Source organism: Vulpes lagopus, chromosome 2 (assembly GCF_018345385.1).
Source record: "Vulpes lagopus strain Blue_001 chromosome 2, ASM1834538v1, whole genome shotgun sequence".
In the NCBI taxonomy this organism is placed as follows: domain Eukaryota; kingdom Metazoa; phylum Chordata; class Mammalia; order Carnivora; family Canidae; genus Vulpes; species Vulpes lagopus.
In genome coordinates this window covers 82,097,375-82,124,395 of record NC_054825.1, presented here as the reverse complement: position 1 = coordinate 82,124,395, position 27,021 = coordinate 82,097,375, and the positions used below count along the sequence as shown (strand labels likewise).

The 27,021-nt window shown below is 40.7% G+C and overlaps 1 protein-coding gene and 1 long non-coding RNA gene across 2 annotated transcripts; one reads left to right on the top strand and one right to left on the bottom strand.

Moving 5' to 3' along the window:
- Positions 1–77: 77 nt before the first annotated feature.
- LOC121485524 lies at positions 78–24,039 on the bottom strand. The gene is made up of 4 exons (XR_005986305.1): positions 23,916–24,039; positions 17,639–17,801; positions 2,434–2,482; positions 78–271 (listed from the first exon to the last, which is right to left on the bottom strand). It is a non-coding gene; the product is annotated as an uncharacterized LOC121485524 (long non-coding RNA).
- On the top strand, positions 23,561–26,921 carry CCN2 (cellular communication network factor 2). The gene is made up of 5 exons (XM_041746012.1): positions 23,561–23,982; positions 24,111–24,333; positions 24,560–24,811; positions 24,938–25,149; positions 25,527–26,921. The coding sequence occupies exons 1-5, from the start codon at positions 23,653–23,655 to the stop codon at positions 25,821–25,823; spliced, it is 1,314 nt and encodes a 437-aa protein (XP_041601946.1). The 5' UTR covers positions 23,561–23,652; the 3' UTR covers positions 25,824–26,921.
- The last annotated feature ends 100 nt before the right edge of the window (positions 26,922–27,021 follow it).

Below are 27,021 nucleotides of genomic sequence, written 5' to 3'. Positions count from 1 at the left end.
CCCTTTCACTATTATTTATATTCCCCAAATGAATGAGCACATATAATGTTTGTCCTTCTCCGACTGACTTACTTCACTCAGCATAATACCCTCCAGTTCCATCCACGTTGAAGCAAATGGTGGGTATTTGTCGTTTCTAATGACTGAGTAATATTCCATTGTATACATAAACCACATCTTCTTTATCCATTGAGATGGGTTTGCAACTAATCCAAGGAAATGCCCTTCATGCTGCTACCAAGTTAAACGGACTTTCTTGTCAGGTACAGCTCTATAATAAAAATGGAGAAGAGAAAAGAATCTGGAATTGTTACAGATTCTTTACTAGTAAGGATATAGCATGTAATCAAAAAAGCAGAAGAGGAGAGGGTTTGTTCAAGAACCGACTCTGTCACTGTCTGTCTCAGACTGTGTCTTAGAGCACGGTACACAACGCTTAGGGATTCTGTTTCCTCACCTGTAAAAGTCAGTAAAAGGAAAGGTCTGTTCTCTCTCTCTTTATAGAGCCCTGGTTCTGCAAAGGTGAGGCGGGGAGCTGAACTCCAGTCCCCTCCCTTGCAAGAACCAAGTTAGTTCCTCTTAGTTTCTCTAGATTATATTTGTACCACAGGTGCCATGAAAAGTGGAAGACCACATGATCCCAGAAATTTTACCAACTCTGCAAGTTTTTAATTCATGTTTCACTAGATGAGGGGGAAAAAAAAAAGAATAAGCTGTCAATTTTTATAATCAGAACCAAAAATAAAACTACTTTCATGGTGCCCAAACTAAGCATTTCTAAGACAAATTTCCAAGATTTCCTTAATTTTTAAATTCACATACTTAATAAATATTTAATCCATGTCTTAAACTCATTTTCCCATAATTCATCACAGTACTTATTTTCTGAGAACTAATGCCACATCTAAAAGGACTTCTTAGTCTATTCTTTTTAGCATAAAGCTGGAGTTTCAAAGCAAAATAATTTAATTTAGTAACTAAGCTGATAATTACTCTGGCTTATGTGGTTTTTAATATTGAAACATTAATTATTTTCCAGTTTCTCATTTATTGGGCTTTACCATGTGCTAACAATGCTTATAAGAGAAATCATTGGAACACTGAGAATTCCTTCTCCAGAAGGTGAATTTCTACTTAATCTCCAAATTTTTAAGTATTTTAATTTAAAAGAGTAAATCTTTCCTCTTTCTTGATAATATGAATTATTAAGGGAAATACAATAATACCTCACAGCTGGGGGGCACTTATATATATATATATCAACTCTATACTACACATTTTAAATAAGCTATATTTCTCTGCATTCTGACAACTGCAAAGAGTAGCTTTTACTACATCCCAGAAAGGAAACTGAGACACAAGCTCTCACACTTAATGAGGTTCTTATTCATGCATTTTGCTGAATACCAACATCTACCACAGGACATGTATACCCTGGGAATGAAATAAACCAGGATGTTGAAAATTGCTAAAAACAACAGTAGTAAGCTAGAATTCATTTTACTCTTTCCTGTTCATTTTTATTTTCCTCAAGATATATTACCCCATCATAAATTAAATAAGATAGTAACGAGAAGAAAAAAAGAAGTAGAGACAGAGCTAAAGTCGGGAAATGTACACTTAACATCAGTTCTGCCACTGGCTACATGGCTTTGGACAAGTCTTTAAATATACATTCCAAGACTTTAATTTTACCTACATAACAATTCAAAAGGGCTTGGGGGAGTTCCATCAATAGTAACTGGGTCACATCCAAACTAGTGTGAAAATTATTATTATTGAAGGAATAACTGCAAATAATAGTCATGTTTTAATTTCCATTTTACTATCCAAAACTAAGTTTCAAAAACTATTCTAAGACAGTTTAAAAATGGTTTCCTTTGTCTCACATGGAACTTTTCCTATAAATAAGAGTAAAACTGTCAATATTTCCTGTATGACTCTTCATTACTCTGCAACTTTCTAAAGAAAAACTGCATTAAATAAACTCTAGAGAAGCCATACTTAGAAGATATGGCAATTAGCAAACATTTCTTAAAGATTATTTATCTTAAAGGACAGATGCTTTGCCTTTTGTTTTTAAGAAAAAATAAACTGAAATTAAAAGAAAGCACATATTTTTGCTATATCAAATAAAAATCTAGTTTACAGGGGATCCTTGGATGGCTCAGTGGTTTAGCGCCTGTCCTCAGCCCAGGGTGTGATCCTGGAGACCCGGGATCGAGTCCCACGTCGGGCTCCCTACATAGAGCGGCTTCTTCCTGTGTCTCTGCCTGTGTCTCTCTCTCTGTGTTTCTCATGAATAAGTAAATAAAATCTTTAAAATTAAAAAAAAGTCTAGTTTACAAACAGAAATACTAAATGGTAAGATTTGGTCAGTATGTGATCAAAGCTTTGAATTTCCACAGGTACCATTCTTTTCTTATACTTTACCTTTTTGACAGTAGGAAGTCAGGCTCTGTCTGTCACTTCATCTTGTGGCCTGAAACCAAAGGTCATGGCGTTATTTTCATGACAAGCTAAAAACAAAAAACAAAAACAAAAACTCCTATTCCTAAATTTGCTAATTGTATATTCAAAGTAGAAATCACATTTCCCTTCTATTCAGGATTTGCCCATATAACAATACAGCAAATTTCTTTATATGTAAAACTTTTCAGATCAACTCAGCTTTAATAATCAACCCTGGGGCAGCCCAGGTGGCTCAGTGGTTTAGCGCCTCCTTCAGCCCAGGGCGTGATCCTGGAGACCTGGGATCAAGTCCCACGTCAGGCTCCCTGCATGGAGCCTGCTTCTCCCTCTGCCTGTGTCTCTGCCTCTCTCTCTCTCTCTCTCTCTCTCTCTCTCTCTGTGTCTCTCATGAATAAATAAATAAAATCTTTAAAAAAATAATAATCAACCGTATACAATGTGTGGGTTAAATAATTCTAACTTCCTTCCTGGGGGGTCGGGAGGGGAGATAGAAATTTGACCTTCCTTTGCTTTTTTTTTTTTTTTTAATTTTTGGTTGAACATTTGTATCATGAATTAGTCCACAAACCAAATGAGCATAAATTGGTTTGTTTCTTTTTTTTTAAAGAGCCACCAATTTTGGTGAATTTTCATTTTGGTTTACTTTTGATTTAACATTTTAGATTGGTTAGTTGTTTTTTTTAAGACAGCCACCAAATATTGACTCATATCATCTTACCTATTCATCTTCTAATTCAATTGTTGGTTCTCTTGACTGTCTGATACCAATCGCCCACTGGTATAACATCCAGAGAGTTGTAGAATCCTCCTGGTGGCATTTTCAATGCATGATTCCACCACCATCATCCATATATAAACACACCACATAAAGACAAGCTAAGTGACCCAGCAGGATTTAAGAGAAGTGTAGCTCAGAGTTTATATTTCTGCGTAACTCCTGATACTCTAATCCAGTATGAAGGGAAGAGAAATCTAACAAGGTTGACTTACTGAGTCTGTAATGTCCCGTTTTAATACCCAGCTATTTTTCACTCTTTGTGACTGAATTTCTAGGGGTATATATAGAGGAAGAACTAGTTATACACATTTAGTGAAAAGGAACGTTCCATCTCCGTGTCTGTAGGGTGCCATCTGACCTAAGAGTAGACTGATACAATCAAGTTAAATTCATACTTATTAATATGCAAAGCACTCTACTAGGGATACAGAGACATTTAAGATAAGCAGGAGCTGGGCCTAAGGCGTTTTTAGGGAAAATAATACACTTTATCAAAAGTGGAGATCTACTTGTGCTAAAAGAAATTAGTCTTTCCTCTAGTTTTAAATTTTTTTAGGGGCTCCTGGGTGGCTCAGTTGGTTAAGTGTCTGCCTTCAGCTCTGGTCATGAGCCCAGGGTCCTGGAATTGGGCCCCACATTGGGCTCCCTACTAAACAGGTAGTTTGCTTTTTGCCCTTCTTCTGCCCCTCCGCCACTTGTGCTCTCTCTGTCTCTTTATTTATTTAAGAGAGATACAGCACACAAGCAGGAAGGGCAGAGAGAGAGAGAATGTGAAGCAGATTATGCGCTGAGCATGGAGCCTGATGGGGGCTCGATCTCACAACACTGAGATCACCACCTTGAGATCATCACCTAAGCTGAAACCAAGAGTGGACACTTAACTGCATCACCCAGGTGCCCCAAGTTTTGCATTTGTTTTAACTTCTCTTCCAAATAGTTTCTGAGATTGTTATCACACAATCCAAGACACATGAGGCACCTGTAGTTTCCAACTGTATAATGGCATATGTCTTCATATAAAGTAAATAACTACATTAACCCTATATATAAATTTTATTTATTCTCAAAAAGTTCTGGTGAGAACTGAAAACCCCCAATCAAATAAATAAGGATACGATAGTAGATTTCATTGTATTTGTTACCAAACAACATTGCCAAGTTTTTGAAAAATATTTTAAAACTATTCAGTCCATATTTCCAACCCAATGATAACAATTATTATTTATTTTGTTCTGAGAGTGTGAAAAATAAAATTTTTGAGTGCTATTTAAGTTGGGTATTTAAATAGACAGTTCTCTATTAACTTAAACTTTGAATAAACATTATGGCTTCATGAACAATTATATTTTAATTAGGACTTTTAAATTTAGAAATAATAACTCAAGCTAAAAAATAATGAGTAGTTTAAAAAAAATACTGTGTGTATTACACAAGTTCCATAATTTCTTCTAAGTACACTTAACTAGGAAAATTGTTAGGTTTTTTTTTATTAGTGGTATACACAATGAAACAAAAAACAAAAAACGGAATTCTCTAAATACAATGGTTATTAAAAAAAATAAAAGTGGGACACCTGGGTGGCTCATCGGGTAAGCGTCTGCCTTCGGCTCAGGGCATGATTCTGGAGTCCGGGGATCGAGTCCCACAACGGGCTCCCTCCATGGAGCCTGATTCTCCCTCTGCCTGTGTCTCTGGCTCTCTCTGTGTGTCTCTCATGAATAATTAAATAAAATCTTTTAAAAAATAAAATACATAAAAAATGTAAAAAGTCCCTGAATTTTGCTTTTCGGCTTCACATTTTCATGAAATTCTAGTTGTCGTAATGATCTTAAATCTATGTTCTGACAAATGAGTGATTCTTTTTCTTTTTAAGAATCTCATGCCTATGCAGGTAGTCATTTATCCAGCAATAGGTAAGTATTTAAACTCTACAGAAAGCATTATGCCTGTTCCTCTTAATATACCATTTTACCTAACAAATATGGACAGGTCACTCTATCCTCTTTACTTTATAAAAGGTGATGTGATGTCTGGAGAAATCTATGGAATTTGGGGATTTAGAGGAGCCAGGTGGGAATCCTGGTTTTGCCACTTACTGGCTCCATGGCATGGACAGGACACATCACATCACCCAACTCTGTTACTCCCTTTATTTATAAAAAGGGGAGTAAACAGTATACATGTGCAGGTTGTGTGACAATAGGAGATAACCTGTATAGCCAGTCTGGCACAAGTCCTCAATGAAGGCGGCCATGACTATTACCAATAGTATACATGAGGGTCACCTCAATGGACTGTAGAGAGACTCGCCTCCTCTCCTGAATACATGGATAGTCATAGTGAAATAGTGTGTTTGAGGAGGGAGACCACCCACCATCCACCAAGACCACGCAGCTGTTTCTGGACTGTCCACAGGCGGGTTGCTGGAAAAGCAGGATGGTAGAGTAGGAAGATGAGGGTAACAGAGTTAGAGGAGGCTCCTCTGCTCACTGCTGCATAGACAAGCCTCTATCACTGAAAGGTGCCTGCCTTTGTGGGCTCTAAAATCTGGTTTTTTCACTTCAGTTAACCAAGACTTTCACTGAATGGTCCCTAAGGTCACTGCCCTATGTTCTCACACTCAGTGTATACTGAAAGGGTCGCTTGCACCATTTCAACAAGGCACTAGATGCACAGGAAGGAAAAGTCTAGCACCAGAAAAAAAAATGTGTATGCCCACTCAATATGAATGCCTTAGTAATGGTAATATAAGGTTCATTTTATATTTGACACTGAATTTTTGTGACTTTTCCATTTCTCTTTCTCATTGACTCATCTTTATTCCCCAAACTGTTATAATTCTGGTATTTGTTTTTTTCAGTTATGTCCCTGAACACAATTTTAAAGCCAAGTTGCCAGTTCAAAGCCAGATGTCTAACCACCACCGTTAAGGATTGTATTTGTCCTACAAACACTTACTCAACAAACTCCCATCAGATAAAATTTATAAACAAGGTAGTGGGCTTGGTACAACAGGCAAAGAGAGAAATGATTCAATTCTGCTCTTGTGGAACTCCATCTGGTAAGGGATAAAGGCAAACCACCACACAGCTAGAGATAAGCTGTGAAAGGGTAAACCCTAACCCAGTCTGGAATACCAAAAGGGAAAGTGGCCAGTGAACTGAGAATTGAAGAAAGAATAAGAGCTGACCAGCCAGTACAAAGGCATTAAAACATGTAATTCTTGCTAAAGTCATCATTAGACTACTAGACCTCATGTCAGCACAGGGTCCAGTGAGCATATCCATTCCTGAGCGAATGGAAGAATTTGTGAGGTATCTTGGCCAAGTAATACTCACTTTAGCTATGTTTCTTCCTCATTAAATGAACATTCTCAATACTTTATAGTTGCTGGATGTTACTGTGTGCAAAACATCCTACCAGGAGTCATGGAGAATCATAAAAAGAAGAAAAAAATATAACCTTTGCCTTCAAGAAAGATGCATTAATTCAACAAATATTTATTGTGCTTTAAGATTCCTCCATGTGCCTGGTGCCCTGCAAGTTGTGGAGACAAAAGGTAATATATACTATTTATTGAAGCAAGAGGAGAAACAGAAGCATAACAATTCTAGCATTACTAACTCTTGGTCTTCAAGACTCTCTTAATTTTGCCCTTTAAACCTGCAAATGCCTTCTTAAAACTCTCTAAGCCCTGAAGAACCATTATAAAGCAAAGTAATGTATATATGTTGCAAAAGAACATCATACCAATCTTCCCGAGTTCTCAATGTCCTGTGGTCCCTATGCCACACAAATGCATGATCACTGGTTTAACCTTTAGTTTGCATATAATCTGCTTCTGCAAATAGATTGTACTTCCCTGTAAGAACTAGGTATCTTTTAATATCCCACTGTGTTTAAAACAATGTTAGGAATATAGCAAATGCTCAAAAAAATCAAAATATTTATACATTATTTACTTAGAAGGGAAATAACAACAAACGATTGATTGACTTTAATTTGGGTTATTTTAATAGACTTATTAGTCTGGAACAGTTTCCCACTAATATCTTCCTATGCCTTAGGTTTGGCAACCTTAACAACTACATTAACTTTTTAAATTTTATCAGCCAGTCAGCAACCTTTTCTAAACACCTACTAGTGTTACAACTCAATTTTCTAGAGAATTATTTACCATAATTATGTCTTGAATAAAATAAACACTGTAGTCCTTAGTATTCTAAAAAACATAAACTTACCAGGTAGGAATACATGAGCCTCAGAAATTTTATTTATATAATCAATAAATACAAAATATCTATGAATTGATATAAATATGCTATAATATAAAACACCATAGTTCCTAAAACTTTAGTAATTATGTAGCTTTAGCTAAGTAGGGAATATTTGTAGAATATTTTAAAGTTCAAGGTAGTTCCCAAACTTTACATAAGGAATTCATTCAAGAGTGGATTTGTCTGTAGTTGATACTATGTGAGAGGTTATTCACAAATACTCAGAAGTCAACTTCCAAGAAAAACCTTATATTACCTAGAAACAAACAAACAAAAAAAGATAGCAATTTGCCAGTAAGTTCTGCTATGATCTTTGATATCCTTAAACAAAACAATTTCTCTATCTTTATCATTCCAAAATTTTAGAAATTTTAGAAAGCCTATGCTCTAAAATGTCAATAAAATGTTATCATTTTCTATGCATTCCATTCTGTTAAAAAAAAAAGGCTGAAGAGCACAGCTATATCCCAATACTCAGAAAATGTTGTAAGTAATTACATTAGAAAATACAGATATAAAAGTAAAACTACATCTCTTTCACATTGATGAAGTCTGTATTCACTAGGACATTTTCTAAGTACAATATCCAGAAACTATAAATATATAGAGTGTGGGTTCAATAAGATAGTAAAATAAGCTTAGAGATCAAGATCAGCATTTTTTTAAGAAAATGGAAAGAAAACAATTTTAAAATACCAAAGATATCACTTATAGTAAGTATTGTCTAAAATTTGTTTCACCATGTAAGTGCATCTGTCCTGGATCAAATATAAAATGAGCTCCTACCACAGTCAAAAGTTCATTGGTATAAACACACCTTACTTACCACTCCTCTATGTGCTGAATGAGCAATATGAGCAAAGTTATAAAGCCATGACATACATGATAAAATTTGAAGTTACTGAAACCAACTGTAGCAATACAGGAAATGAAAAACCGAGAATAGGGCAGGGGTGGTGGGTAGTGAGAAATAAGAATGGACAAGATAGGAGCCAGACACAGGGCCTTCTCTTAGAGGCAATGGAAACTGTATGAAGATTTCAAGCAGGCTGCGTAAGCAGTTTGCACTGATAGATTCTTCAGGCAGCAGCGAAAGGAATAAATTGGAGAGGTAAAAGACCAGTTAGCAAAAAGACAAATACAGTGATTCAAGCAAAAGATGTTGATGGCATGATATGCTGGGAAGATATAATGAGAAGGTAGAGTTCACAGAGCTTTGTGACGGATTAAATACAGAGGGTGAAAGAGAAAAAGGGACATCCAACCATGTACAGGCTTTAATATGGAATGGTATACTGCTCCTAATCACTAAGTCTGGGAACACATTAAAGGGAACAGATTTGGGAGTAAGAGGACATGAATTTGGCTTTGATTATGCTTACTTTAAGATCTGTATAGGACATTCAGATTAATGTCCTGTAAACAGCACAGAAAAAGTTTCTGGTTGAGATCCAGAGAGCAGGGAACAATCAACAATGTGGCAGTTAAGGAACATGTAACTAAGGAAAGAACCAGTGACAGACTATGGGGCATCCACATCAAAGTGGTAGGCAGAGGGAAATAAGACTTCAAGGGAGACCAGAGGAAATGGTCAAAGAGGAAGAGAGAGAATGGGACTCAACACAACACACACAGAGAGATCAAGTTCTATAAGAACTGAAAAGAGGAAATTCTATCAAACGTTTAAAGAAGAAACCATACCTATGCTATTAAAGCTGTTTGGAAAGATAGAAAGAGATGGAGTACTTCCAAATTTGTTCTATGACGGAAGCATCACCATAATTCCAAAACCAGACAAAGACCCCACCAAAAAGGAGAATTACAGACCAATATCCCTGATGAACATGGATGCAAAAATTCTCAACAAGATACTAGCCAATAAGATCCAACAATACATTAAGAAAATTATTCACCATGTCCAAGTAGGATTTATCCCCGGGACACAAGGCTGGTTCAACACTCGTAAAACAATCAATGTGACTCATCATATCAGCAAGAGCAAAATCAAGAACCATATGATCCTCTCATTAGATGCAGAGAAAGCATTTGGCAAAATACAGCATCCATTCCTGATCAAAACTCTTCAGAGTGTAGGGATAGAGGGAACATTCCTCAACATCTTAAAAGCCATCTACAAAAAGCCCACAGCAAATATCATTCTCAATGGGAAAGCACTGGGAGCCTTTCCCCTAAGATAGGAACAAGACAGGGGTGTCCACTCTCACCACTGCTATTCAACATAGTACTGGAAGTCCTCGCCTCAGCAATCAGACAACAAAAAGGCATTAAAGGCATTCAAATTGGCAAAGAAGAAGTAAAACTCTCCCTCTTCGCCGATGACATGATACTCTACATAGAAAACCCAAAAGCCTCCACCCCAAGATTGCTAGAACTCATACAGCAATATGGCAGTGTGGCTGGATACAAAATCAATGCCCAGAAATCAGTGGCATTTCTATACACTAACAATGAGACTGAAGAAAGAGAAATTAAGGAGTCAATCCCATTTACAATTGCACCCAAAAGCATAAGATACCTAGGAATACACCTAACCAAAGAGGTAAAGGATCTATACCCTAAAAACTATAGAACACTTCTGAAAGAAATTGAGGAAGACACAAAGAGATGGAAAAATATTCCATGCTCATGGATTGGCAGAATTAATATTGTGAAAATGTCAATGTCACCCAGGGCAACTTACACATTCAATGCAATCCCTATCAAAATACCATGGACTTTCTTCAGAGAGTTAGAAAAAATTATTTTAAGATTTGTGTGGAATCAGAAAAGACCCCAAATAGTCAGGGGAATTTTAAAAAAGAAAACCATATCTGGGGGCATCACAATGCCAGATTCCAGGTTGTACTACAAAGCTGTGGTCATCAGGACAGTGTGGTACTGGCACAAAAACAGACACATAGATCAATGGAACAGAATAGAGAACCCAGAAGTGCACCATGAACTTTGTGGTCAACTAATATTCGATAATGGAGGAAAGACTATCCACTGGAAGAAAGACAGTCTCTTCAATAAATGGTGCTGGGGAAATTGGACATCCACATGCAGAAGAATGAAACTGGACCACTCTCTTGCACCATACACAAAGATAAACTCAAAATGGATGAAAGATCTAAATGTGAGACAAGATTCCATCAAAATCCTAGAGGAGAACACAGGCAACACTCTTTTTGAACTCAGCCACAGTAACTTCTTGCAAGATACATCCTCGAAGGCAAAAGAAACAAAAGCAAAAATGAACTATTGGGACTTCATCAAGATAAGAAGCTTTTGCACAGCAAAGGATACAGTCAACAAAACTAAAAGACAACCTACAGGATGGGAGAGGATATTTGCCAATGACCTATCAGATAAAGGGCTAGTTTCCAAGATCTATAAAGAACTTATTAAACTCAACAGCAAAGAAACAAACAATCCAATCATGAAATGGGCAAAAGACATGAACAGAAATCTCACAGAGGAAGACATAGACATGGCCAACAGGCACATGAGAAAATGCTCCGCATCACTTGCCATCAGGGAAATACAAATCAGAACCACAATGAGATACCACCTGACACCAGTGAGAATGGGGAAAATTAACAAGGCAGGAAACCACAAATGTTGGAGAGGATGTGGAGAAAGGGGAACCCTCTTGCACTGTTGGTGGGAATGTGAAGTGGTGCAGCCACTCTGGAAAACTGTGTGGAGGTTCCTCAAAGAGTTAAAAATAGACCTGCCCTACGACCCAGCAATTACACTGCTGGGGATTTACCCCAAAGATTCAGATGCAATGAAACTCCGGGACACCTGCACCCCGATGTTTCTAGCAGCAATGTCCACAATAGCCAAACTGTGGAAGGAGTCTCGGTGTCCATCGAAAGGTGAATGGATAAAGAAGATGTGGTCTGTGTATACAATGGAATATTTCTCAGCCATTAGAAACGGCGAATACCCACCATTTGCTTCAACGTGGATGGAACTGGAGGGTATTATGCTGAGTGAAGTAAGTCAATCGGAGAAGGACAAACAGTGTATGTTCTCATTCATTTGGGGAATATAAATAATAGTGAAAGGGAATATAAGGGAAGGGAGAAGAAATGTGTGGGAAATATCAGAAAGGGAGACAGAACATAAAGACTCCTAACTCTGGGAAACGAACTAGGGGTGGTGGAAGGGGAGGATGGCGGGGGGTGGGGGTGAATGGGTGACGGGCACTGAGGGGGGCACTTGACGGGATGAGCACTGGGTGTTATTCTGTATGCTGGTAAATTGAACACCAATAAAAACTAAATTTATTTTAAAAAAAGAAATCCACTGGATTTAGCAACAAAGAGGTTGTTTGTTGCCAATTTGCAGTGCTAGAGTCAGGAGACTCATTGCAGTGGGTTGAATGGTAACTCAAAGGTAAGTATTTGGCAATAGTAAATACAGGAAAGTGTGTGTGTGATTGTGTGTGTGAGCATGTGTGTTTTAGGAGCTTCAGAGTAAAAAAAATAAGTAGAGCAATATAGAGAGAGATGTGAAGGTCAAAGGGAAAGTTGTTTTGTTTGGGGATTTTTCTTTTTTATATGAAAGAAATGTATTCATCATTATAGGCTGAGAAGAAACTACTAGAAAAAAAAGAAATTGAAAGATCAGAGACAGGAAAAAGAGAAAACAGAGTTGCACAGGAGACAGGCAGAAGGTGGACCAATAGCACAAGCCAAAGTCTGCCTAAATCGGGCTGCGCAATGGCAGGGTGGGCACACCACCCTGTCCAGTAGCCACTAGCCATATGTGGCTACTGAGCACTCTGGATGTAACTAGTACAACTGAGGAACTGGATTTTAAATTTTGACTAATTTAGATTTAAATAGCTATACATGATGACCACTGGCTACAGCATTGAGCAGTCAGCTCTACACTAAAGGAATGGCCATGAGGCTGAAGACCTATCCTTCTTGAGAAGGTGCTTGAGTTGATCATGCCTGATAGTCTCATGGGGGAAGGAGGGCTGCTCTGCTGAGAGGTGGGGCAGGGTAGGACCCTTGAGGGAAAAGGTTTGGAGGTGAGATAAAGGAAAAGATGGGAAAGAGCTGACCAGAACAACAAAAAGCAGAACACAGCAGAACTGAGGGCCAAACTGAGACTGAAAACCACAACTGTATGGCAGGCAGTGTGAGAACAAATAAGGCACGGAGCTGGCTTGATAAAAGGTTGGGAGGCCGAAAACCACAGGTGCTAACAAGAGACTGTTGACATAAAACATGGCGCCATGGACAGGTAAAAAAGTAGCCAGAAGAAAAGGAAGGGGCAAGAGATCAAGCTTTCAGTTGGGTCAAGTGACAGTAAGTGAGTAGGAGAGAACAGGAAAGGACAGATGGTTTAGGACCCAAGGGGATGGAGTTCTACGTAACGTGAGGGCTTGAGGCAAGTCCTGGTTGGCTTAAAAGAAGCAAGCAGCAAGAACATAGAGGTAAGTTTGGATGGTTGTTCTGGTAAGTACTAGGGGGCATTATATGATGGTGGCAGGGGCTGGGGTTCAAGGAAAGAACATGAGCCAAGTACAAAGTCCCCAACAATTCAGAAAATCAGAATGATATACTGACACATATGAAGAAATTCTGTAAGAATAAGAATTTTTAGGACAGGCTTTCTGCAGAACACTGCAACAAATGAGAGGGAAAGGGAGGATGAATGTGGGAAATGTGGTCTCAACTGTGGCTTATCAGGAAGTCCTGAAAAAGGACTTTCTGGGAGAAGCAGAGAGATAGAAGGAGGATCGACCAACCATCTGCAAAGATGATTATGTCCTAACAGGGAGGGTTCGTGTTGGTACCATAAACAACCTGCCCAACCCATAAGTTTCTCTATTCTCCTTTCCTAGGACTTTGGTGCACTTCACTTTTCTTCAAAGAGGCAGAGGAAGTAAGCACATTTTTGGCTATTACTATTATAAAGTCAAGTCACAATTTTTGCAGCTATTTTTTTAAAGATTTATTTATTTATTCATGAGAGACACAAAGAGATAGACAGAGAGAGAGAGGCAGAGACACAGGCAGAGGGAGAAGCAGGCTCCACGCAGAGAGCCTGATGTGGGACTCGATCCAGGGTCTCCAGGATCACACCTTCAGGCGACGCTAAACTGTTGAGCCACCCAGGCTGCCCCAATTTTTGCAGCTATTAAATGCATTTGTAAAATTGAAAGAGTTACTTCACTTTTCACTTGTGTAGTTCTATTTTGGAATTACCTAGCTGTTGAACTTCACAAGGTTCAATTTCTCCATATGTACACAGTGGGTCCAATATCATCCATATTGTAAAGCTGTCATATTCTTGCATCCAAGTCATTCTCATCCTTATTTATTTATTATTATTAACATTTACTCTGGTTCTTTCTCTCCCTCTGCCTCTTTCGTTTCATGACTCGGCGAAAGCTAGAAACTTTCTCCCGTCTCCTATAGTGCCAATAATGTCCAGATGCAGGCAGTGCACGCATGCACACGTGCACACACACACACACACACACACACACACACACGCATTCACCTCTTCATGTCACCGAGAGACATTTTCCAGATACTATTTTTACAACTAAAACAAAATTATTAAATCTAAGATTGAACAGTTGTCTAATTTGTTATTTTATCATATATCTATTTTCTTAAGGGTATTAATATCATCTGTTTAGCTGTTTTTAGATATGGCCATTTTTAGTAATAATTGGTATCAAATTCCTTAAACTGTGTTATTTGCTTCTTTCAAGAACTTATACTCCCCCCTGTGGCAATTTGATGGAAAAAAAAAAAAAAAAAACAGAAAACAGGATCCTAAGGACAGATCACAATTCATAAGTCATTCACAAGTGATATAACAATGATAAGTGCCTTGCTAGAAAAAGGCTGTCAACAGAAAGTCGCAACATTCTTTTCATCCTGTGTAATCTGCATAATACATGACCCCAAAACCTACTGGGCTCAGGGCTAATTTTTGCCAAGTGCTAAGGCAGAAATTTAGTGTCTGAAAGTATTTAGATATGAGCTAAAAGGAAAGTTCTATTTTACTTTAGCAAACATTTTTTTCGAGTGTTTACTCTGTGACAAGCACTCTGTTGAGTGCATTACACGATGTTTGGTATTTAATCCTTACAAATTATCACACCCATTTTAGGAGGTGGATATTGCTAGTATCTCCAAGTTAAAGGAGCCAACTGAGGCTTAGATGAAGTAGTTTGCCTGATGTCACACATTTAGTAAACACAGCTAAATAACGAAACAAAGAAGAAGAAAGCAATCAAGCAAGCAAGAAAGAAAAAAAAAAAGAAACTCTCTCCTGAAATAGAGAAATACAAAGTCCAGCAAATTCTATATTCAGGTCAATGCTATGTTACCTCTGTTAATAAACATTTGAAATCAAGATAATAAGAAGTTGGTCTAGCTAAATCCAAAATAGTGCCTACTTTTATGAAATGCTTTAAACTACAGAATCAACTTACCTTAAGTACTAAAGTTTCACACTGGAATATCAAACTAGTACTGTTGATAATCTTGCTTAATTAAATATAAATCAAGCTTATTTTGCCAGGCTTTATTCTTGAGAGCTCAAAAATGTAAATATCTAAGGTGTTTTGTTTTGTTTTGTTTTGTTTTGTTTTGTTTTGTTTAAATGAGCTATGAGTGTCTTTTTTTCATCTGTTTTTCTAGCCCTAGCCTACTTGAATATTGGGCTGTCTGGTAAAACAGTATTTCCCTACCACCACCAGTGCCAGGAAAGATAAGAAATCCCAAGCAAAGTGACGCTATGCAGTGCTTCCCTAAAGGATGCCAGGTAATGCACCTGTCAATGTTTTTGGGACATTGTTGCTGCCTTGGGTCACCTGCCCTCACATTAGTCTAACAGTGTGCTTTTTTTTTTTTAAGATTTTTTTTTTTATTTATTCATGAGAGACACAGAGACACAGTGAAGCCAAGACACAGGCAGAGGGAGAAGCAGGCTCCCTGCAGGGAGCCCGATGTGGGACTCAATCCAGGGACTCCAGGATCACGCCCTGAGCCAAAGCAAATGCTCAACCACTGAGCCACCCAGGTGTCCCAGTCTAACAGTCTACTTATTGTAAACAAAGTAGGTTCCAGATTATCCTTCATATGTGACATAGTCATTTTCCCTTCTTAAAAAGCTGGATGGGATGCATTAGAAACATAGGAGATTTTTTTTTTTAAGATTTCATTTATTTATTCATGAGAGACACAGAAAGAGAGGCAGAGACACAGGCAGACGGAGAAGCAGGCTCCCTGGGGGGACCTGATCCCAGGACCCCAGGACTCCAGGATCATGCTCTGAGAGAAGGCAGACCCTCAGCCACTGAGCCACCTAAGCGTCCTGGAAATATAAGAGTTAAGAGTTGGGGTGAATGGATGATAGGCACTGAGAGGGGCACTTGATGGGATGAGCACTGGGTGTTGTTCTGTATGTTGGCAAATTGAACACCAATTAAAAAAAAATTATTATTAAAAAAAAAGAAAGAGTTAAGAGTTCCTAAGCCCTCTTTAGATTTAGGCCAGGCTTCAGCTGAGTGAGGTGAGAACATCAGAGAAGCAGAAGAGGCATCACCATGCTGTGGACTCCCCTTGCCCCGGCAGCTCCTTCAGGAGCTAGCTGGGAAAAATCTGCTTGACTGGGGAGGGAGATGCCTGCCTGGAAAGTAGTCAAAGCCAACAGGGAATACTTTGGCTGTTGCAGTGCCCAGCCCTACTGCAAAGTAAAATAGGTTCAAAGTCTAGCTGAAGCTAGACCGGAAGTTTGTTTGCTCACCTACAGAGCTGAAAACAAACAGAGTCTCAAGAATCAACCATATATGGAAATGGCAAGGCTAAACACATGAGCAAGAAGAATAAACAGAGAGCGGTTAGAAATGATGAAAGTCACCACAAAAAATTCATTTGGACAAGATCAACTTTCATCATCTCTATGCGAGAAATAGCTTAACAGTGAAATATTTTGGGACATTAGCAAGTCTATGGTTACATGAAACTTTTTCCTATAGTTGTTAATTTTCACATACATGCACAGGTCAATAAGAAAAGTCTCTCGTTCTAAACCTTCCAGTCCTAGATAACACTCTTAACTGCTGCTCTGTGTAGTTATGACATAGATGTCATGCCATTAACAACATGAAATTAGTCATGATTCAAATCACATTATTTCACTGTGAAAGCAGAGAAGGGATAAGTCATAAGCCTTAAATATGAACTGTATTCAGTTTAAGGAAAGTCCATTTTCACTCAAGATGCAGCTCACAAAATAAGCATTATGTCAACAGCCTGCTGGAACATGTCTATTAAAGGATACTTATAAAGAATCTATGTGTAGTGTAGATACTGCTTCAAAGCCAATGGCCTAAAAAAACAAACAAACAAAAACAAAGCCAATGGCCTGAGGCTCCATCGTGACATTTAATCGTAAGGGTAACTAATCAGTGAATGATGCAATTATTCAAGAAACTTTCTTTTTTTTTTTTTTCAAGAAGACTTTCATGATGCCTGTGGTTGGTCTGAGACTCAGTCTAAACAAGATTGCACTGAGTTACAGACATCTTCATTGTGGGCTGAAGCTAACGTCACACTGGTACACACCCCGATATTAAGCCTTCCAAAGCATACCCCTCATCTTGGTTCATTTTTCCTTTTTCAGCTACATCAGTTCATCAGCAGACAACAAACTACACAGGTGTCTATACAGCAAGATCACAAAAATCTTAACTGTCAAAACAAAAAAAACAAAAAAAACCTTTGTCTAGCCCATGCAGACCATAATTGTTACCTTTCTACTTCACGCTTCTCTCAGATCACAGAATAATCCTGACTTTGCCAATTAACCCACAGTGTTTTATTTTATATGCTTTCTAGGGTGTGTGATTTCAGAGTTTGAGGAAAATTAGAGATAACTCCCTTAAGAACATGCAGTGTTCAGAGACCCCTGTATATACAGAATATGAAAAAAAGAAGCAGCAGAGTTTGGAAGAGTCAAGGATGTTCCCTTGAGAAGAACTGAATTGAAATTTACATGTCCCTGCTCCACTTCTGACCAAGCTTGTGTTGTGTCACATAGCCATCTTCGACCTCACTTTTCTCACCTGCAAAATGGGAGAACAATACCTCACAGAGTTGTTGTGAAGCTCAAGTGACACGCTGTATGTTAGAAGGCTCTTTAAATTTAACATCTCTGGATAAATGGAAGGTGATACAGCCATACACGTATCCATTTCAGGCACCCAGACAAAGCTCTAAGTAGCGTTCCTGTTAAATGGATGAGACAAAATCAGAATTGTACATTCCACCATTAAATTAAACAATGCATTCGTTCACTTTGACTTCAAATCTGATGATTTCAAGAGTTTAGAGTGTGCTTTTCTTCTACATGTGTGGTGAAAGCTCTGACTTGGGAGGTAAAGCCTTATCCATGTGTTCAGATATTCATATATGATTCCTATAGGCATAGTTATTTAAAAAGCCATACACAGGAAAACATCTTAGAAAGTCTTTGGACAATTTGAACAACTTTAGAATGTACTGGCTACCAGTTTCCATTTAATTTGAAAACTCACTTGTCAATATCATGGTGCCATAGTTCATGGTACAAAATGAAATGAAAGAAAAGTATCAACTCAAATATATATTGAGTGTAAAAATGTCTATGGCATTATGTTAAGCAAAGGAATACTATCTTGGTTTCTTCTTTTTTTTTCTTAACGATTTTACTTATTCATGAGAGACACACAGAGAGAGGCAGAGACATAGGCAGAGGGAGAAGCAGGCTCCCTGCAAGGAGCCTGATGCAGGCATCGATCCCAAGACCCTGGGATCACACCCTGAGCCAAGGGCAGATGCTCAACCACTGAGCCACCCAGGTGTCCCACTATCTCGGTTTCTGAGAAAGAAATAATCTAAAGAAAACATGAACACAGGCACCAATAGACATTTTGTTCTTTCTTTAGTATTCACACATTGTATTTTTACCTAAGGATTAGGGGTAGCTTACATGCTTTTCATTGAAGAAAGGACTCTTTGAACGTCTCTTCTTCCATGAAAAAAATGGAATAAAAATGATAACATGCAAATGAAGGAAGCAGATGCCATCATATGACTAAAATAAGCTAAGTACAGAATTTCATTTTATGTATCCTGACAACTATGATTAAAAGAGAAATATACTGTGATAATTCTTCCATACAGATGACATGTAAGCGCATAAGACAAAAACTGAGGTGGGCACTTGACGGGATGAGCATTGGGTATTATTCTGTATGTTGGCAAATTGAACACCAATAAAAAATAAATTTATTAAAAAAACTCGTTTTCTTTATGAAGTATCACCCATGTTGGGTATAGAGATTACTTGAATAAATAAATATTTAAAAAAAAAAAACACGCCACACTCCAGGGAGCCCTGGAGTTGTGAGAAGGGGCTCAGGCCTGTTGGTAGGAGGTGGGAATGCATTTCAAGGGGTGAGCTGACGGTGCCTGTCTTAGTTTGCTCCACCTCCCGATACATCGGCAGAATCTCTGGGGAGATTCACATCATGTCGATTTTATAGTCGTCCTTTCAAAATATTTATCCTTTACTCCTATTCTTTGAAATAAGTCATCTAGTCTTGATTCTCTATTCCTCTTCAACCTATTGATTTGGTTTCCCCAAACCACACATTTGACCGACTCTTCCCATCTAAGATGATCAAACAAAGTGCTGTAAAGACTTGTTGCTAAGCTAGTAAATCTAAGTTGCTAATATGTCAGGAAAAGTGTTAGAGACACCTCTACCTATAGTAGCATCCATGTTTTCCAGCACCACCTCAGATCAATGCGAGCAGACTAGAGGCAGCACAGTATTGTAATTAAACTAATAAAATACATGAGACAAGTAGTAAACCGAAGAAAATGTCATTAAAAAAAAAAATTCCTTTGCTTTCTCACTCTAGCGATCAACTGCTTCTACAAGGAAGTAAATGAACAGGCAAACATAAACCCAGACCACATGGAACAGCCTTGACTACTTTCTGACAAACACCTTTGCATCACGTAATATCCCAAGAAAGTCAGAGAACTAATTATAAGGAGGCAAGAGCAGGGAGGAAATGAATGTAATTTAGATAGTAAACATCTGCACTTCTTTCCCACCTCTGAACTCCCACGGAGTACGCCCTCTCTCTAACCTTCATCTTAAGCAAATATAAGACAAGGTAAACTAAGCCAGAGTCCCTGAAGATTTTATGATGGTATTTATTATATTTTTTCCCCAAAAAGCTGGCATATCATTTTTAGGGGTGGAATTCATTTACTTGATTGAATTTGAGGCATTTGAAGCCCACGCCCAACCCACCATAACAACAAACTGCTCACTGTCCAGATACACTTATATGGCCAGATTTCCTATAAATCTGACAGCTCAGTGTATGTATTGCGTATGGGTCTTGGCACTGAGTCACATTCCTCTGGTATGTTTCCCTGGGAGCTCTGATTTCCGTTTTCAGGGCTGGCACAGACGCCTACTTGCTCTTATAAGAAAATGTCTATGACCGAAAGCTGAAAATGTGCAAGATTCCTTCTTTAAGTACACAAACACTCCAAAGTCTGGCCACTTTCCTGTAGTCCTGCCAGGTTTTCTCTATGTCTGATACCTGATCAAATAACTATCTTTTTAATAGGGAAAAACAACAAAAAACCTAAGAGAAGGAATGTAGTACATACACAGCTGAACATCTTATAAGACTTAACCAAACGACCTGTACAAGTGATGCCTGAGTAGACACACACGTACCTTATATAGCTCTGTAAACAGGACTCAGTGGCCAGCTTAATGAATTCCTCATTTAAAAAAAAAAAAACTCTCTAAAAAGCATTTGCTAGATAAACACTTGCTTACAAGACAAAATTAGTGCATCTTAACCATTTTGCACACAAATTCAAAGACCTTTTTCTCCCAGTTCGAACCTGCTGTTAGTCGCAAGCGTTGGGAGAAGTCAGAGGTGGACAAAATTATAAGAAGCCACTATTCCCACTACCGCCCAGGTGCACACAAACATTTGCTGAGTCATTTATAATAGTACAAGAATTCAGATCCCATGGCATGAGTTAAGGATGGAGTGTCAGCCTTTCCCTTTGAGTTTCCTGGCACTTGAAGGTCCCCATAATACAATATGAACATATTTTGAGTCTGTGAATGTCTTGGGTGTCTTCTCTTCTCTGTCTCTCTGTGTCTCTCTATGTCTCTCTCTCTTTCTTTCACTTTCTTAATAATAATCTTTTATTTTAAACTCTTCAAAGGACTTTTGATCATAAAGCCTCACCCTAACTGTATAATGCACACCTCTTTTTCTATGCTGAGATTCCATGTTCTGTATATATCAGTATAAGTATTTTCTCTTAGCCAATATCAAAACCATCCATTTGGAGCTAACAATTAGCTTTTTTAGACTTTGAGGTACCATGTGAATTTTATAGTAAAACCAAGTTCTTTTTATGATATGTCTTGTTATTTTTAAAAACCTGGCAGAATGTAGTATGCATGCTATACATGCAGAGAAAAAGAAAATCAAAAAAGATGGGGGGGGGCACCAACTCCCTAAGAATTTTAATCCAATTAATCATCATTAAATCCTACGAAATAAAGTATCATCAACATTTTCATAATGTCAACTTGGAAATATGGCTCTTACTTCCCTAAGATTTGTGAATGGCAGCTCTAAGAATATAAACCAGGTCACGTGGTCCAGCAATTTATCCCTTCCATGAATGAAAGTCTCCACTTTGCTGTACATATGTGAGGCTATTGGTGGTGGTTCTCAGGCTCTCCAGAGCATTCGAAACTTCCCAACCATTCTCCCATCGACCTCACCCTTGCAAGCCACTAGAGATGACCACCTAGCCCACATCCCATCTTAGGTGAGGCTCCAGCTTCACATCCCTACCCTTCCCCCTCTACCACACCTTCCCAACCATTAGTGGTAGACATAATTTGGGGTTTAGGTCTTGAAAGATTTCACTGTGGCTTCCCACATATTTTGGACTTTTAAAATCATCCATGAGGGAAGAAAAAGCTGGGGGCCCAGTTGCCTTTAATATACATGTGGCTATGAACATAACGTGGAATGTTCCGTCCTTAAATAGGAAATTTTAGGCCTCTTCTCTTTGAGGAATGCTTGGAAAGAACATTAAATAACAATGTTGAAAATTCTTCCTGAGCTTCAGAGCCACCCCCCTCCCTGCTGGCCACTCACACTGTTGACAGGCAAGTTCACTGTGTAACATGTGGACTGCTTAGGGAGGTAATTGTGTACAGATGATGTGGTCTATGCTGAAGTTGGAGTGTTTTCTTCTTGGCTCTTTTCTTTTTCAATAGAGCGAATTGAAACATGTAAAAAAATGCGGCTGTTTAAACTGTTTAAACATAGGCTGTTTTCAAATTATAAATCTATAGAGTTGTTTCTGAATGCTCTTCTTTGCGTCAGACACAGGCATGTTTATCTTAAATCAACAACTGAAATGAGTTTGTCACTGGTAACAAGTGTCAAATGATGTGGCATCACAATACAAGAAAATGGCCCAGCTCTGGAATCACTCACTTTACACAAAATGGTAACTGGAAACATTAACAAAAAAACAAAGCAGTTAAACAGTAGATTCTAGGTGAAAGCATGGCTAATTAATTAAGTACTTAGTGCAGCTAACTGGCAATATTAAGAAATGGAAATGTGCTTGGACTTATTGGCCATATTTGACATCTGTGCACAAGCAGAGAGAATAAAACCCGTTGTTTCCTTGACCTGATCTCACTGCACTTAGGCTGCAGGCTCCTTGGACAGTAAGAAGTCACAATCACTATTCATAGCAGTGTGAAGAGTTATTACTAAACTGTATTATTCACTGACACTCTTAGTTTATAACCAGAAATAAAAGGGTACACTGTTCTTGCTAAATTATCAGGCTTTTTTTACTGTGAGACAAACCAAGTCCAATCCACATTCAAAGATTACAGGTTTTAGCATTTTGAAAAATCACTCATTTCTCAAAGACCCAAACTGTATTTAGAACACCCCAAGTTGGGATCCCTGGGTGGCGCAGCGGTTTGGCGCCTGCCTTTGGCCCAGGGAGCGATCCTGGAGACCCGGGATCGAATCCCACATCAGGCTCCCGGTGCATGGAGCCTGCTTCTCCCTCCGCCTGTGTCTTTGCCTCTCTCTCTCTCTCTGTGACTATCATAAATAAATAAAAATAAATAAAAAAAAAAAAAAAAAAGAACACCCCAAGTAAACCCCAAGATCCCTATACTCCCAACAATAAAACTGTTACATATATTAAGAGAAAAACAGGGCAAGTGTGCTGGAACACACACCCCCACCCACCCGCAAAAACTGCATCCACACTCTTGACTTGACCCCTGGCTTTGTTCTCTTTCTTGTCCAGGTATGAGGCATCCAAACCGTTATGTCAAGTGAGGAAGAATCAAATTCCTCCATCTCCAACATGGAACGTAAGATTTGCAGGTAGACTTCTTGGGGATTTCAGCTGGTTAAAAGCAACTACTTTTCTGCTCTCTGATGAGTTTCAAAGACAGCCTCCAAAATTAAAATAGTACAAATAATAGTACAAAAAAATAAAAAGGAAACCCTTCCGAATTTTTTAGGAATCCTTGCCTCCTAGGATACCTAAGAGGTATCCTCTTAAAAAACATGTAAGTCAGTGGGTAGGGCGGGTACAACTATTAGAAACAGAAGTGAGGGGCACCTGGGTGGCTCGGTGGTCGAGCGTCTGCCTGCGTCCCAGGGCATGATCGCGGGGTCGCGGGGTCGAGTCCCGCGTCAGCCTGTCTCTCTGTCTCTCTCTCGTGAATGAATAAATAAAATATGGAAAGAAAGAAAAGTGAGTGTATGACAAATAGTAGTGATTGATGTGTTCATCCATGATGTAAGTCAGGAGCGGTGCGAAGAAGCAAGAGGGGAAAAATCCTATTCGGTGCTGGAAGTGCTGAGCCTGGGGGGGGGGGGGGGGGGTGAGCCGCAGCGCGCCAGCTTTTTCAGACGGGAAGAATGCGGAGTGTCAAGGGGTCAGGATCAATCCGGTGTGAGTTGATGAGGCAGGAAGGTGGGGAGGAATGCAAGGAATGTCCCTGTTTGTGTGGGACTCCATTCAGCTCATTGGAGCGCCGGGGCCGCCCGGAGCGTATAAAAGCCGCGGGCCGCCCGCCTCGGCCCCACACAACAGCTCTTCCCGCAGAGGAGGCCGCGCTGCGACTGCGGCCCGCGACCGCCCGAGCGCCGGCTCCGGGACCTCGGCCCCCGCGCCCCCCGAGCCTGAGCCCGCGGCCCCCAGCGCCCCCGCGCCCCCCGAGCCCGACCCGCGCCCCCCAGCGCGCACCATGTCTGCAGCCGGCCTCGGCCCAGTCCGCGGCGCCTTCCTGCTCCTGCTCGCCCTCTGCGGCCGGGTAAGCCGGGAGCCCCGCGGCGGCCGGGGCGGGCGGGGCGCGGGGCGCGGGGCGCGGGGCGCGGGGCGCGGGGCGCGGGGCGCGGGGGGGTCTCCATCCGCTGACCGCCGCCCCCCCCCTCCCCGCAGCCCGCGGCCGGCCAGGACTGCGGCGGCCAGTGCCCGTGTGCGGCCGCGCCCGCGCCCAGGTGCCCGGCCGGCGTGAGCCTGGTGCTGGACGGCTGCGGCTGCTGCCGCGTGTGCGCCAAGCAGCTGGGCGAGCTGTGCTCGGAGCGCGACCCCTGCGACCCGCACAAGGGCCTCTTCTGCGACTTCGGCGCCCCGGCCAACCGCAAGATCGGCGTGTGCACGGGTAAGAGCCGCGGCCGGCGCTGCGGTCCCGCCCCGCCCCGCCCCGCCCCCGGGAGCCCCGCGCCGCCCGGGAGCCCCCCGGGAGCCCCGCGCCCGCACCCCGGGAGCCCCCCGGGAGCCCCGGGCCCGCACCCCGGGAGCCCCGCGCCCCCGCCCCCGCCCCGCCTCCTGCCGCCCCCCGCGCCTGACCCTGGCGTCCCCCGTTCCCTCCCTGCCCTCCCCTGCAGCCAAAGACGGGGCCCCCTGCGTCTTCGGAGGCACCGTGCGCCGGAGCGGAGAGTCCTTCCAGAGCAGCTGCAAGTACCAGTGCACCTGCCTGGACGGCGCGGTGGGCTGCGTGCCCCTGTGCGGCATGGACGTCCGCCTGCCCAGCCCCGACTGCCCCTTCCCGCGCAGGGTCAAGCTGCCCGGGAAATGCTGCGAGGAGTGGGTGTGCGACGAGCCCAAGGACCACACGGCGGTTGGCCCTGCCCTGGCCGGTGCGTTGAACCTTCCTCCGGCGCCTTATGAGCCTCCCCCAGGGGCTGACTCCTCGCTTCGCCGAGGGAGCGAGGAAGCGTCTCATCCTGGCGCCTCCCTCAGTGTCTGTGTGCTCTGCTCCACAGCTTACCGGCTGGAAGACACGTTTGGCCCAGACCCAACCATGATCCGGGCCAACTGCCTGGTCCAGACCACAGAGTGGAGCGCCTGTTCCAGGACCTGCGGGATGGGCGTCTCCACCCGCGTTACCAACGACAACGCCTTCTGCAGGCTGGAGAAGCAGAGCCGCCTCTGCGTGGTCAGGCCTTGCGAGGCTGACCTGGAGGAGAACATTAAGGTACACTTTCTGCTCTTGCTAACTGATTTTCTTGCAATGGTAATGAATAGGACCAAAGTTGGGTCTCACCACCCTTGTTATTAGAGACGTTTTATCTCCAAAAATATCTGACCATTGAGCTGTTTTGCTGGAATGAGATGTTGTGTAATAGGAGCCACCAGCTTTCCACTATGAAATTCTCCACACTGTTAATTCCAGACATCCCAAGAGAGGCCATGTCTATTTCTGGAAGGCTGGCAAATGAGACTCAAACTTCCACTCCTCAAAATATAAACAAAAGTCAGACAACCTAAGACTAAAACACACACGACTTGAAGAAAGCCACTCCCCTGATAGAGCCATTGATTTTTTTTTTCCTTCTGCTTTGTCTTCCTTAGAAGGGCAAAAAGTGCATCCGTACCCCCAAAATCGCCAAGCCTGTCAAGTTTGAGCTTTCTGGTTGTACCAGCGTGAAGACATACCGGGCTAAGTTCTGTGGAGTGTGCACAGATGGCCGTTGCTGCACTCCCCACAGAACCACCACACTTCCCGTAGAGTTCAAGTGCCCTGACGGAGAGGTCATGAAGAAGAATATGATGTTCATCAAGACCTGTGCCTGCCATTATAACTGTCCTGGAGACAATGACATCTTTGAGTCACTGTACTACAGGAAGATGTATGGAGACATGGCATAAAGCCAGAGAGTGTGAGAGGCATTAACTCATGAGGCTATAACTTGAACTGATTCACATCTCATTTTTTTGTGTAAACATGATTTCAGTAGTACAAGTTACTTTAAATCTGTTTTTCTAACTGGGGGAAAGAAAAAGTGCCGCCAAATTCAAAATATTGTGCCATGTGACCTTCAAATAGTCTATCAACCTAGACACTGGTTTGAAGAAAGTAAGACTTGACAGTGGGACTGCGTTAGCACATAGCACCACAGTATACCAAGGTGTGACTTTAGGAACAGTGGGAGAGCACCTGTGGAAAGGATTGTCATCCTAAAGTAGAATGTGCCTCCTCTTTGGAGTGTAAATGGGAAGGAGAATTTTAGCATGCTCACTGACCTACCTGCAGCTCCAGCGACAGCTAGGATGTGTGTTCTCCAGCCTTCTTCATGAGGCTGGGTCAAGTTCTTTTTAAGTCAGAACAGCAGATTTAGCTCTGACATTCTGATTTGAATGATAATGTTCAGGAATCAGAATCCTGTCTATTAGACTGGACAGCTTGTGGCAAGCTAATTTGCCTGTAATAAGCCAGAATTATTTTTTTTTATTGATACTGTAAATATTGTGTGTGTGTGTATATATATACACGTATATATATATATATATTTGTACAGTTATCTAAGTTAATTTAAAGTTGTTTGTGCCTTTTTGTTTTTAATGCTTTGATATTTCAAATGTTAGCCTCAATTCTGAACACCATAGGTAGGTAGGACGTAAAGCTTGTCTGATAATTCAAAGCATGAAATGGATATTCAAATGGAAATTCTGCTCAGAATGACAGTCCATCAGAACAGATTGTTTGCTGAATATGAGGTGATGATGTACTTGGGAGTCTGATTTGTCAGTTGGAAATGTGGTAGCCTCACTTTTAATGAACAAATTGCCTTTGTTAAAACATGAGTGGCTCTGTATAGCTGATCAGTTTTTCCACCTGGAAGCATTTGTTTCTACTTTGACTATGACTGTTTTTTGGACAGTTTACTTGTTGAGAATGTGACCAAAAGTTACATGTTTGCACCTTTCTAGTTGAAAATAAAGTATATATTTTTTCTATAAAAAAAATGTGGATATTCACTTTTCTAAACATTTCTGAGTTTTCTTGAATATATATGGGAAGCTTTTGTCTTAAAACAAGTTACCTGTAATTTTCTAAATCTGTTAT